Source organism: Micropterus salmoides, unplaced genomic scaffold (assembly GCF_014851395.1).
Source record: "Micropterus salmoides isolate LMB-PRFRI ecotype aquatic unplaced genomic scaffold, ASM1485139v1 Ms_hic_scaffold_9, whole genome shotgun sequence".
Classification (NCBI taxonomy): Eukaryota; Metazoa; Chordata; class Actinopteri; order Centrarchiformes; family Centrarchidae; genus Micropterus; species Micropterus salmoides.
Genome location: NW_024044681.1, coordinates 1,436,186 through 1,449,846, shown reverse-complemented (window position 1 = coordinate 1,449,846; position 13,661 = coordinate 1,436,186). Strand labels below are relative to the sequence as shown.

Genomic DNA, 13,661 nt, shown 5'->3' with positions numbered 1-13,661 from the left:
CTGCACATGTAACACCACAAAGACCATGTGAGTCACTTCCTGCAACTGTACTGGATGAAAGCCAAGACATTGCAAGACACCGATCAAACAAAAACACATCAGCAGTTCAGCTTTCACCCTCAGCAGTTACAAAACAAAGGTTATTGTGTTTCTCAAGAATAAGCTTCTTTTTTTCTCTCAGCTACACACTGGTCTCCTGGAGCTTGCTTCAGTCACATTCCTCTGCAGTGAGTTACTACACCTCCCCTCCCCTTACAGAAACACAACTGCTTTCCAGAAACGAGCCAGGAGCTGGAGTTTATGGGTTTCCACAGTAGTATTTTGAACCACATTTTTCCTTCTTTCGCTTGACGTCAGCTGGGATTGGCTCCAGCCCCCTGCGACCCTGTACGCAGGATAAGCGTTTGGCGATGGATGGATTTTTCCTTCAAACCAGGTTCAATAGGTTCACTTCCCATTATTTCTTTTTTCTCCACCAGCTCACTGTTCATGATCTTTCTCTCTGTGCTCGTATCTCTTCATCCTTTCTTAACAGGAAAAGTAGTTTATAAGAAAACTTATTATCAAGCAGCCGTTAAACCTGTTTGTCATGTATTAGGTCATCAGATGCATGTGCAAACAAAGAAGATCACTCACTCCAAAGCACAGTCTAACAGTCTGACAGGGCATGTAGACAGGAAGGATTACTGAACCGTGCTACCGAGCACAGGCCCAGGGGCCTCTCAAGGGCCCCCTGAAAGTCAAACGACTACAAAGAGACACAAAATTACTACAAGAAGAGACAGAAAGACATCTTAGAGATGCACAATTACTACAAAGATACAAAACACGACCACACAGAGACATAAAACAACTACAGTGTGACGGAAATACTGCAGACAAAGCATTTAAGTTCCAAAGAGACACAGAAATACTGCAGAGATACGAAACATCTACAAAGAGACACAAAACAACTGCAAAAGATACAAAACATGACCACACAGGGACACAAAACAACTACAAAAGATACAAAACATGACCACACAGGGACACAAAACAACTACAAAAGATACAAAACACGACCACACAGAGACACAAAACAACTACAAAAGATACAAAACACGACCACACAGAGACACAAAACAACTACAAAAGATACAAAACATGACCACACAGAGACACCAAACAACTACAAAAGATACAAAACACGACCACACAGAGACACCAAACAACTACAAAAGATACAAAACATGACCACACAGAGACACCAAACAACTACAAAAGATACAAAACATGACCACACAGGGACACAAACAACTACAAAAGATACAAAACACGACCACACAGAGACACAAAACAACTACAAAAGATACAAAACACGACCACACAGAGACACAAAACAACTACAAAAGATACAAAACACGACCACACAGAGACACAAAACAACTACAAAAGATACAAAACACGACCACACAGGGACACCAAACAACTACAAAAGATACAAAACACGACCACACAGGGACACCAAACAACTACAAAAGATACAAACACGACCACACAGGGACACCAAACAACTACAAAAGATACAAAACACGACCACACAGAGACACAAAACAACTACAAAAGATACAAAACACGACCACACAGAGACACGAAACACGACACAGAGACACGAAACACGACCACACAGAGACACAAAACAACTACAAAAGATACAAAACACGACCACACAGAGACACAAAACAACTACAAAAGATACAAAACACGACCACACAGAGACACGAAACACGACCACACAGAGACACGAAACAACTACAAAGATACAAAACACGACCACACAGAGACACAAAACAACTACAAAAGATACAAAACATGACCACACAGAGACACAAAACAACTACAAAAGATACAAAACACGACCACACAGAGACACAAAACAACTACAGTGTGACAGAAATACTGCAGACAAAGCATTTAAGTTCCAAAGAGACACAGAAATACTGCAGAGATACGAAACATCTACAAAGAGACACAGAAATACTGCAGAGATACGAAACATCTACAAAGAGACACAAAACAACTACAAAGAGACACAGAAATACTGCAGGGACCAGTACCAAAAAATCATGCTTTAGAAGACGTACGTCCTTTTCTGCTCTGTAGTGTTATAATGAGTTTTCAGGAAGTTCAAGTCAGTAAATTCCGGGATTTCAGGCCATGGGATTTTTGTCAGGATTTAACTCCGCCCATCCCTCCAATCCCAAACAGGCTCTCCAATTACACCCACACACCATCAGTTGAATAGGATTTTTCCATTCGTCTTCCCGGAATGAAGCCTTTCTCCCTCTCCTCCCATCCTCCCCTCCCCTTTTCCTTCTCCCTTTCTCTCCCCCTTTCCACCAGTTACAACAGGCACCGGAAGTCTCAGCAGACATCCCACCGGCGCCTCCTCCTTGTTATTTACTGGAAACCCCGCCCGCCGGGCTCCATCTGGCAGCTAAAAGCAGCATCCTCCGGCTGCCTCCTCACTTTCCTTCGCTGCAGTCGGAGCTTCGTGTGTCTAAAAAACTAACAAGTTACTGAACTTTTCGGTGTATTTCCGTCTGTAAACATGGGTCACCAGATCAACCCGTGCCTCAAACGCACCTTCACCGTCTTTAACATCTTATTCGCGGTAAGTTCGTTAAAAAATGGCCGCCTTTTATCTTCTGCTGTGTAATAAAAAGTGCGTAGTGGAGCTCGGAGTCAGTCGGGCCCGCTCGGGCCTGACGGGTTTACGACGCCGTTTTTAGACTTTTATCAGCGATTTATATGTTTTTATACTGAAATTAGTCAATAATCAGCTGATGTACTGAGCAGTAAGGTTTTTAATGAGGAAAAACAGCAGTGTTTGCATGTTTATTTATATTTATCCTCGTTGCAGACTTCAACTGAGGCTTAGAAAAGTCAAACAAACCGATTTTAAAGTTCAAAATGTTTCTTCTGAATAAATATAATATCTTTTTCATAGTTGTAATGTTTAGTGTATGTATGTGTGTATACGCAGTGATATGAGTTTATATGTGTGAATGTCAAAAAAAAGTGCGGTCATCGACTGTCTCATGTCTCAGGATTGTTTTGGAGACTTTGAAACACAAAAAAAGTAATTTTATTTTAAGCATTGTTGGTAAATAAGTTAGGGCTGTAGTTTCAACATTTTCATTTATCAATCAATTTGTCTAGTTTGTCTAAAGTTAGTGAAAGCTGCCAGTTGTAAATTCCAAGGTGATGTTTTCAGATGTCTTTGTTCAACAATGCAAAGTTAATTAATTCACTATAATGTAAGACAAAGAGTCCTAAAAGAAGCTGGAACTATCAAATGTTTGTTATTAATACTGAAAACGTGATCAAAATGCTTGCTTTTGTTTTTTGTTCTCTGCTGGTTTCAGTCTGAAGGCAAAATGACTTTTTAATTTGACAGTCAAGCTTATTTAATTATTAACAGTACTTAGAGGCTTTTCTGTTGGTCACATTCCAAACAGCTTCCTTGTTTTGCAAAGTGCAAGTTAGAGCCTTGGCAATACTGGATTTGTGACGCAGATATTTCTCATTGAACAATCAATTTATCAACCAGCAGACTGATCATCATGTCAAACTATGCAATGGTGAAACTTGTCATTAAATTACCTCAAATTCATATTTAGCATATCCAAAATTCAGCTTCTTGAGCAAACACTCAAAGTCCCAGCATGCAAAGCTCTAAAACCTAGAAAAGAGAAGTAGAACAAGATTAAACTGCAGAGATAAAACAACCTGCAGTGATCTGTGGCGGCCGACCTCCACTAAAAGTTTCAAATGAAGTTTTATTTATGAAGCGCATTTTAAAAACAACCAGAGTTGACCAAAGTGCTGCATAATAAAATAACGTAAACAATAATCGATAAATAAAGTAACCTTTTTTTAAATAATTGATGCGTCATCTTTCATCAAAAGCACCAAATACAAGTTTGCAGCTTCAACGATGTCACGATTTTTAAAGTTAACCAGTTTTACAAGTTTGAACAAAAGCGGAACATTGGCGGGGGGGCGGGGCTTGTGCAGCCATCAGATTTATCTTGTGATTGTGATGGACTTAAAGTGGCACTTCCTGTGTGCTTTAATTGTTATGGTGTTTTTAGTTCTGATCAAACTCTTGTTTTTGGTTTCAGCTTGTTGGCGCAGTCATCATCACGATCACGCTGCTGGCTCAAGTCTTCACCAACGTCAATGGAGACGTAAGAACAAACACCGTTTTGAACGTGTAATTAATGAACAAAAATTAAACAGCTCCTCGCCATATTAACCTGTCAATCGCCTCTTCTTCCTCCAGCTGGAGGGTCGGGACACCGGCCTCCTCGTCCTGTACATTGTGGGCTCCGTTACGATGGTGATCGCCATCCTGGGAGCCTATGGAGCCTGCAAGGAGAGCAAAGTGTCCCTGATCGTGGTGAGTATGACGATCAACTGACGCACAAGCTGTACAGGCTGATGAAACCTCAGAATAAAAGAGGTCATGGCACAAACTTGTTGTTAACAATCGTTTCATCATACAAAAAAACATCCTGGCCTCATGTTCCTAAAGCAGACTCTGCTTTTGATTGAGGTGATTTTGAAAAAAAGAAATTTCCAGATTTAGGTCATTTGTGACTCTGAGGGGAAAACCAAACCAAACCAAACCAAGCTGCTGCTGCTGCTGCTAACACACACCTGAGGAGGACAATGAGAACAGAGTGTGTTTACACTGTCATTTCCTGTTGTTGTGAGTTTGGTTTAAACAGAGCGCTGCAGGTTTGTTCCTGTCCAACACTTTATTTCCCCTCTGTGACTTTAAAAAAAACGGGGTCTCAGTTGGAGCGTTTAATAATCAGCCAAAGACTCTTTTATTCAATTTGTCTTGTTGACTGATTCCCTTTATTTGATGCGTATGTTTGCTTGATTTTCTTGAGTATCTAGTCAGCTGACATTTGACCTGGGGAAACACTGTATTAGCACATGTGTCTCCTGAAATAAGCAGCTTTAATGAAACCCTGTGATGCAATCTGTGGATTTTTGGTTATGATTGTGTAATAACTTCTTTTCCCGTCTACCTCTGCAGTTCCTGGTGTGTATGGTCATTGGAAGTCTGCTGATGCTCCGAGCTGGGATCCCCGCCGCCGTCGCCCGCCCCAAGGTAACAACCCTGCATGACGCTCGACAGCTGGTTCTACTGCAAATAAAAGATTCACCTGATTTAATTGTGAACAGGTTGTTCAGCTCGCTGTTCTTTTTTGAGCTGAACTATAATCTCAACACTTGGCTAACGTAAAATAAATATCTGAGTGTTAATTTTTTTTTAACACGCATACACACTTTGACTGTTTTATTTACTATATATAATATATATCTCTCCAACGAAGGTTAAAATCAAGGGCAACTGGACTTGGTTGAAGATACTGGAAGACGTTTCGTCCCTCATCCAAAGGACTTCTTCAGTTCTGACTGACTGGCAGGGAAACTCAGCTATTTAACCTCAGTGGGGTCGTTGGCCCGGGTCATCGATACCGCCGGTTCGTTAGTGTTCCTGGTTGCTGTGACGACAGTCGTTACAGTCGTTAAGACTACCTGTGGCCAAGACTGAACGACCATCGTTGGTATCTTCACCTGAGGCCAACAGGTTACGTTTGTTGAGTTTCCTGGGAAGTGATGAAAGGACAGCATTGTAAGTGGGGGATAAGTGGTGGCGTAGACCCCCTCCCCTGTTCAATGACAGCTTCTCCACCCTGGTGTAGATGCTTCCTGGTCACCTGGTGGTCCTCAAACGACTGCAGAGTCTTGACCTGAGGAGTTGGCTGGACTCTGCAGTCTACTTACATCTGAAGGACAGAGGACACTCGTTTGAGGACCACCAGGTGCACATTTTAGACAGAGAAGATGGATGGTTTGAAAGAGGTGTCAAGGAAGCATCTACACCAGGGTGAGAAGCTGTCATTGAACAGGGGAGGGGGTCTACGCCACCACTTATCCCCCACTTACAATGCTGTCCTTTCATCACTTCCCAGGAAACTCAACAAACGTAACCTATTGGCCTCAGGTGAAGATACCAACGATGGTCGTTCAGTCTTGGCCACAGGTAGTCTCAACGACTGTCGTCACAGCAACAAGGAACACTAACGAACCAGCGGTATCGATGACCCGGGCCAACGACCCCACTGAGGTTAAATAGCTGAGTTTCCCTGCCAGTCAGTCAGAACTGAAGAAGTCCTTTGGATGAGGGACGAAACGTCTTCCAGTATCTTCAACCAAGTCCAGTTGCCCTTGATTTTAACCTTCGTTGGATAACTATGACCTGGATGACTGAGAATCTTAGACATATAATTAATTTATATTTTTTATAGTGATTTAATGAACTGTAGAAAATGTTCTATTTATTGTCTGTTTATTTCTAGCTTTGGCAAAATTGTTGTTTTACATTCATGCCAATAAAACTAGATTAAAGTCACATTTTGAAGTTTTAATCCTTAAGATTTCGGCCCTTGCTGATGTTTAGGACCCCTGTGGTTACTGGTTATAACAGCAGGTGTGATTTTTAAATCAACCCTCGAGCAGCTGCTTTGTTGGAAATCCAACAAAGCAGCTGTTTACAATTCAGCAGTGGTACAAAATATATTAAAGTGTGTTTATAGTGCTGAATCATGCTCCAGGCCTCGGCACAACCCACAGGGGTCACTGCGACTGTTTAGTTGTAAACATTAGGAAACCTTGGGGTGGATTCTGTTGTTTAGACCAGATCGACCTGAAAAGTACATCTTCTATTCATCAGCAGCCAAACAAACGTGTCTGTCGTCTTTTTCCGGCCTGCAGCTCCTCAACTAACCGCTCCCTGTGGCTTCTGACTCTTTACTCCCTGACGGATTTAAAAATGATGCCCTCAGACGTTTTCGAATCAGTCAGCGCTTTTATGAGAAATACATATTGCATTTCCTTTTGGCTGCTTCACAGTGAAAGCCACTTGGTATTTTACCAGTGAGACCAAGACTTTTTAGCGATATTAAATTTGCTGAAGAGCACATTATGACTGGTTTAGGACTCAAAAGTAGAGTCGTTTAAGAAGTACTTTTGCTTGGCGGCGGACTTAAAACTTGACTGGGACCTGCTTGTCTCGACTTGTATAATAATGACTTGGCCAATTTAAAAAAAAAATAATAATAATAATAAGTGTGTGTGTATATGCGGACACTGGCAACTAATTACTGAAAAGAAATATCAAAAATAAGGTTTTATATCCTTGAAAAGTAGTAGTAGTTTTATGCGTTTTAATTGTTAAACCAGGGCTGAAACTAACGATGATCTTCTTGTGAATTAATCTGGCGATTTTATTTTTTTCAATTACTTCAGTATCTGTGTTTCCCAAAGCCCAAGATGGCGTCTTCAAATATCTTGTTTTGGAGGAGGAAGGAAAACAGGAAATATTCACATTAGAGAAGCTGGAACTTTTTAATTAATTTTTTTTTTTAGTCAAACCAATTAATCGATCCTCACAATAGTTTGCGATTTAATTTTTAATAATTCAACAGCTAATCGATTTTTAATGGTTGCAGCTCTACTGTAATCCCAGGATAACGCTCTGTGTTTTGTGTTTGTAGCTGGAGGGCTTCTTGGAGGAAAAGTTCCGCGCGGTGCTGCCTCTGGACAAAGCTTCTGAGGATGTGAAGGACATGGCCGACGCCATTCAGACACAGGTGAGAGACACACACACAGAGACAGTCCAAAGAGTTTTATGAGGTTTCAGCACAACACAGACAGAGCTCCATATTGTCCTCATATTGAGATACAAGGTTATATTTGCATATTAAATTAACTAAATATTAATGAGACCATAAAAGTGCCTTTTTAAAAGAATGGACATCCGAACAAATGAAGACTACATGATCTGCTGAAGAGAGAATCAGCTGTTCAATTCATTTATTAATAATTTAATTAATTAATTAGCAACTATTTTAATAATTGTACAAACATTCACTTATTCCAGCTGCATTTCATTTGGTTTTGTGAGTGTTTGTTGGAACAAAACAAGCCATTTGGAGAGATCACCATATGGTTATAAATTCAATGGGCATTTTCACTATTTTTTATTTTTATTTTTTTTTACATTTTTATAGACAACATTAATTGATTTTAAGAATCAGGGGCTAACGTTAAGTCGGCACTTTGGTGTGGAGCTCAACTTATGTTGTAATTGTAAAGTAGTAACGTTAAACAAGTATTCCCAGAAGCTGAACGTCAGTTGCGCCGTGAAATGTGGAAAAACAAGTACTCTAACCAGGGCTCATCAGCGTTTCTCCGGTAAGGTGCAGCCCCATCTCTGACGTTAGACTTCTGTGGAAATAACGCCTGACGTTACATCCAAATTATACGATGCTGGTGTTCGCTAAATCAAAACGGCTCAACCTCATCGGGCCGATGAACAGACGGATCACCATGTAAGCTGAGACTCTTCAGGCGGACAGATCGAGCTACGTGTTTGAACAGTTTACTTCCCTGCTATAAAGCTGTTGTTGACAGTTTCCACTCCCAGAATTCCTCAGCCAGCTGTGGCCCGAGCCGTCTGATTGGCTGACAGACGCGTCGCCAAGCAGAAATGTGCATCAATCGAGAGTTTAGTGCAGCGAAGAGGAAGTGGATTAGTTAACTGTCTCCATACAGTCGGCTCAGGTCACCGCTGCAGTTTGGATTATATATCAGTTCCTGTTTTTTTAAAGAGGAAGACACTCACCGGGTTGTTCTTTAACTTCCACATTTTACTCTGAAAGTGGGAAAAAAAACTAACAAAAAAACAGAGGAACAAATGTGACATCTGTCATATTAAATTATCTTCAGTTAGTTTCTTGAGGAACAAACTTTTTAGTTTTTAAACACATTGTTTTTCTTATAGACTTTGGTGCAGTCGACTTTCTTAACAAGCAGTTTTTGTGCACAAGCCTCAAAAAACACCCAAATTAAACTGGTTTATTCTGCTAATTTAACAGAATAAACTATGAATAAGACATTTCGTCAAGTTTCATGTTCTAAAACAAGCGGCCGTTGCCTCAGTGATGGTGACATCTTAAAGAAGTTCACACAGGCAGAACTGCGAGGCTTTGTGGGTTTAAACAACTTAAAGTTCGTCTGTGTGGAGTGACTATTCCACTGCACGCCATCCCAAGTAACGCCCGTACACAGTGTCTGAATTTATTACCTAAACCTAGCAGATCTTTTAGTCACAGAACATCACCAGTAATACAAAGCATTTTCAGGAAACGGTAGAGCTTAAAACAAACGTTGGTGAGCCCACATGTCAGCGGTTGAGCAGATAGAAACTCTTTTAAGCATCAAAGCAGCGATTGTAACTTCCTACCTGGCTTCACTAGGACTAACTGCAAACAGTATGCAGCTAAACACTGATGTCATAGTAGACTGTTACTACAGTTGGTATAAAAGAAATGTACAGTTTAATATGAAGGGAAATCTTCATCTTTTAATCTGCAAACTGTTACTTTTCCCGTTTAAATGCGCAAATATGGCAGCTAGTAACAATACTGTGTTCTCAATTAATCATCTAACCGGTAAGTAAAACATCAGAAAACGCAGAAAAATATATTATGATAGTATCCTACAGCCCAAAGTAACATTGATGCGTCTTGTTTTATTCTGAAAACCCCAAATATTCAATTTACATCAGGTTGGGACCAAGAAAATCAGCAATTTCTCACATTTAAGAAGCTTAAACTGTGAAAGTTTTGGCTTTAAAAAAATAAATTAATAACATAGTTAATATTTTGATAATCTATTAACTATCAACTAACTGATTTATCTCCCTCCTTGCTTCACATCATTTCATTACAAGACTGCAACACAATCTCTTCTTCATGTTACTGACAGGAAAACGCTGATCACTAACCACCTTCTTCTTCTTCTCTGGTGTTTAGCTGCACTGCTGTGGTCTGTTCAGTTACGAGGACTGGGAGGGCGACATCCCCGACTCCTGTCTGTGCAACCAGGTGGAGGAGATGGAGGGAAAGTGTCAGACTGTGACCTACAGAGTAAGTTTCAAACAAACGCTTTATCTCCCTAAACTGTGTTTTTAAACGGCCGCTCACTGACGTTTTCCTTCTTCCAGCTGCTCATGCTGCAGAAGCAGAGGTCCATCTACATCAAGGTGAGTGGAGCCTTTAATTTAACTCAAAGCCGACTGAACACATCGTATGAAGATAAATTAATATCACGTGTGAACAGGAAGTGACCTTTTCTCTCCTCCCATCTGCAGACCTGCTTCCCCATCATCATCAGCTACGTCCATATGATCGCTGACATCACGATCGGCATCATCTTCACTCTGGCTATACTGGCGGTGAGCATCAAGAACCCTACAATTTACAATTTATTTAGTGACGTAATGCAGTCCCCTCTCAATTTCAAACGCCTCGTGGTTTCACGCCTTTCCGCAGCTGTTACGGTCAACGTGCTGCTCCGTTCATAAACATAAAACTTTGCATCGTGTAGCATGATGAACATGTTTGTATGTGCAGACAGGCGACTCTTCAGCGACCGCTAAAACTTAGAAGCTCATCTATCGGCTTATAAAAGAGGAACGATGAATAGAAATATTATGGCAATATTAAACAAGTGCAATATGCAAATTGCAATAGATGCAGGTGTGTGTGAGACGCCCCGCCTGCAAATCCTATCCTCCAGACGTAAGGGAACGTGGTTGTTCAGTACAGACCCTCAGCAGACATCACGTTGTTTTTATATCTTTGAAATGCAAAAACTACCATTCGCAGTAGAATCGTGACTCATCTGTGAAAGTATGAAGCTGATGCAATGCTCCCTTAATGAACCGAAGTGGGTGTGTTTTTCCTTTCACCTGCGCATTTTCAGTTTGCACACCTGAGCAGGACATGCCAAAGAACTTGAAACGCTTGGTTGAGGAGGCGCAAAGCTTCAACTGCAACACAAATTTTGACAGACATGAAAGAAAATGGATCCATCAAGTTACTAACGAGTATTCCCCGAGCCCTGACCTCAGTAACGTAGGAGGAACAAGTGCTAATTAGGGCTTATAATAAATGTTTGATTTAATTAATTTGAATCATGAACGAATCAGCACTTTCTCTATTAATATATTTATTTTGTTGAGGAACAGGAACCAGTATTTAGATTCTTTACTTAAGTGAAAGTATGTAAGTATAATCAGGAAAATGTACTCATGAAATTCATGTTAAAGCAGGATTTTACTGTTCTAGATGTTTAAGGTTCAACTATTTTTATTATTTTTTTGGATCTGACTGCAATTAATTACTTATCATTATTTATTAATCCGCTGATTATTTTCTCCATTAAACGTAGAAAAAATCTGAAAATAGTGAGAAATGTCGCCCAGACCCCAAAGTGACACATTCACAATGCTTGTTCTGTCAGTCTAAACCTCAAAATCTTTATAAAATACATTAAAATAATCAGAGGGGGAAAAAAATCTGCAAATATTCACATTTGTGAACTAATGAAATGTTTTTAAACTGTTGGAGTTTAATTTATAATAAAACGTATTTTCATGTGTTTTGTGTGTAATTCTATGAATCTCTTGATCAATACAACATTAGAAAATGCTTTTTCATAATATCCCTGAGTCTTTAAACAAAAAACCTAAATAATTTAAGGAACCAAGAAATCAGCTGACTCTCACGTTGGCGACGTGAAATTTATGGCATTTTCAATTGATTATCATTTGATGATTGCGACACGGACAGAAGACGGTAATATTTTCCTGAATAACGGCAGTTTTGAAGCTGAAGCACTTAACTTAACTCGCCTCTCTTTGTTTCCCTGCAGCTGCTGGGCTTGATTCTGTCCTCCATCATGATTCACCAGATGCGTTACCCGGACCGACCCACCATCCTGCTGTCTGTCCCCACCATCTTCACCACTTCTCCTCCCAAATACCAGGAGCTGCACAACCCCCCACCGCCTTACTAGAGGAGGAACACCGCCACCTGCTGATAGCTTGATGTTCAGGAAGCAGAGCGTTTGTGTTTTATTCTTGAGGTTGAGGCGATTTTATGCAGACTGTGTGTCCAAAGTGCCTTATGTTACTGTGAGGAGTCTGGACGGTTGGCTCCATTGAGATCAATGGAAACCTGATAGAAACTTTAACAAAAACACCACTGGGATTCTTTTTTCTTTTTATTATAATTTCTTTTTTTTTCATGTGAAGTAGCTTTAAACAGATCTGCAATGTTATGTTATTAGTTGAGAGTGAATCTGATTGGTCAGAAGGCGGGCGCAAGGATTTCATTTCGATCTCAAAGCAAAGTTGTTGTTTAAGTTTAGAAGAAAATAATTTGCCCACCGTGGGATAAACATTACAAAAGTACTTTTAATATCGAAATTGTGACTTTTTTTTTTTCTAAGGCGTTTGGCTCTAAAATCCTCTTCTGGAGACACATAAATGTTTAAGTCAAGATTACAAAATAATTTTAGATCTCAACAGTATATTTTATGTAGAGACACTAATTCTCTAAGACTAATGTCTCTATGTCGAAAGGCAGACCTTTTTTTTTTTACTGTTTGGCCCTAATCCTCGTTTGCATACAACATAATCAAGAAAACATCTCTCAATATGCAAAATTAAAAAAAACATTGAGTTGAATATTTAAATTTATACTTTTTTCTGACAGTTTTCGTGTCATGTATGTTATACAAAAGAGAAGACCAAAAGAAAACCCTAAAAAGCTGTGAGAAGGTCAAAATGTTTACTTTAATCTCAAATTTTCTACACTTTAGAGGATTAGAGCCAAACTTCATAGAAAAAGTCCAAATTTAAAGGGTTTTTTCGTGACTCATCGACCACAAACATCAACTTCACTTGATCGTGCAGAAATCTTTACCAACTGCCTCTCTGGCCTTTCTTTTCATTCCACACCTTTTTCAGGAGAGCTTCAATCTTTTGTTTTTCTTTCGCTGCACTTTTACTGAAGATTGTTTTAAAACCTTAACTCCTCATTTAGTTCAACAAATGTACAAAAAACAGCAGCATATGGCCTCGTAGTGCCTGGAGCATTGTTTGTCCTGCTGAAGCACTTATATGAAAAAATAATAATTTTGAGCTGCTAGCTTGGCTGTAGACTTAAACACTTTTGACAGTGTAAAGTTCTTCCCAAACCTGGACTCACTGTTTGACTTGACACATGGCACTTTTGTGTACATGTACATCCGGTACTTTGTGTTCGGGAATGTCAGTGTACTTTCTCTGTTCATCATATCATTACGTTTGTCCTAAATAAACCTTTTAATAATACACATTAGAGCGTAGAGCAAGATGTAAAAACCTGTTGGGAACATTGAAAAATCAAGGATTTTCTTTTGGGAAAAAAAACTTGAGTTGCCATGTTGATGAAGCTTTAAAAGCACGTACTGTTTGGAGTTGTGAGGTTTAGACAGCCTAATATTTTTTTTTTTATATATAGTAAAAAGGGAGAAAAACAGTCACTTTATTAGATGAATAAGCCGATTAATGTCTGTAAAAGTGGGGAAAAGGGAAATACTTTTGATTTTTCTTCTGTTCTTTGCCTTGTTTGATTCTTGTGAGCAGACATTTCCAAAGACTTGCAGAAATAAAAACAATAAAAAACTCTTGTGTGAAATACTAA

General features: G+C 39.7%; 1 protein-coding gene across 2 annotated transcripts; it reads left to right on the top strand.

Moving 5' to 3' along the window:
• Positions 1-2,495: 2,495 nt before the first annotated feature.
• On the top strand, positions 2,496-13,661 carry LOC119895007 (tetraspanin-8-like). 2 transcript variants are annotated; one of them, XM_038707765.1, is made up of 9 exons: positions 2,496-2,653; positions 4,167-4,232; positions 4,328-4,444; positions 5,093-5,167; positions 7,620-7,715; positions 9,942-10,055; positions 10,133-10,171; positions 10,280-10,363; positions 11,845-13,661. In XM_038707765.1, the coding sequence occupies exons 1-9, from the start codon at positions 2,591-2,593 to the stop codon at positions 11,986-11,988; spliced, it is 798 nt and encodes a 265-aa protein (XP_038563693.1). In that variant the 5' UTR covers positions 2,496-2,590; the 3' UTR covers positions 11,989-13,661. The 2 variants fall into 2 exon arrangements, with proteins under 2 accessions (XP_038563693.1, XP_038563694.1); XM_038707766.1 differs by lacking the exon at positions 11,845-13,661 and adding an exon at positions 11,050-11,109 and having other exon boundaries at positions 10,280-10,456.

What these genes read in the sequence shown, in the direction of transcription:
- LOC119895007 (XM_038707765.1), top strand. Translation starts at nt 2,591, where the DNA reads ATGGGTCACCAGATCAACCCGTGCCTCAAACGCACCTTCACCGTCTTT. An exon ending in GCAAAGTGTCCCTGATCGTG is followed by an intron (nt 4,445 to 5,092) that starts GTGAGTATGACG and finishes CTACCTCTGCAG; the next exon opens with TTCCTGGTGTGTATGGTCAT. An exon ending in TCACTCTGGCTATACTGGCG is followed by an intron (nt 10,364 to 11,844) that starts GTGAGCATCAAG and finishes GTTTCCCTGCAG; the next exon opens with CTGCTGGGCTTGATTCTGTC.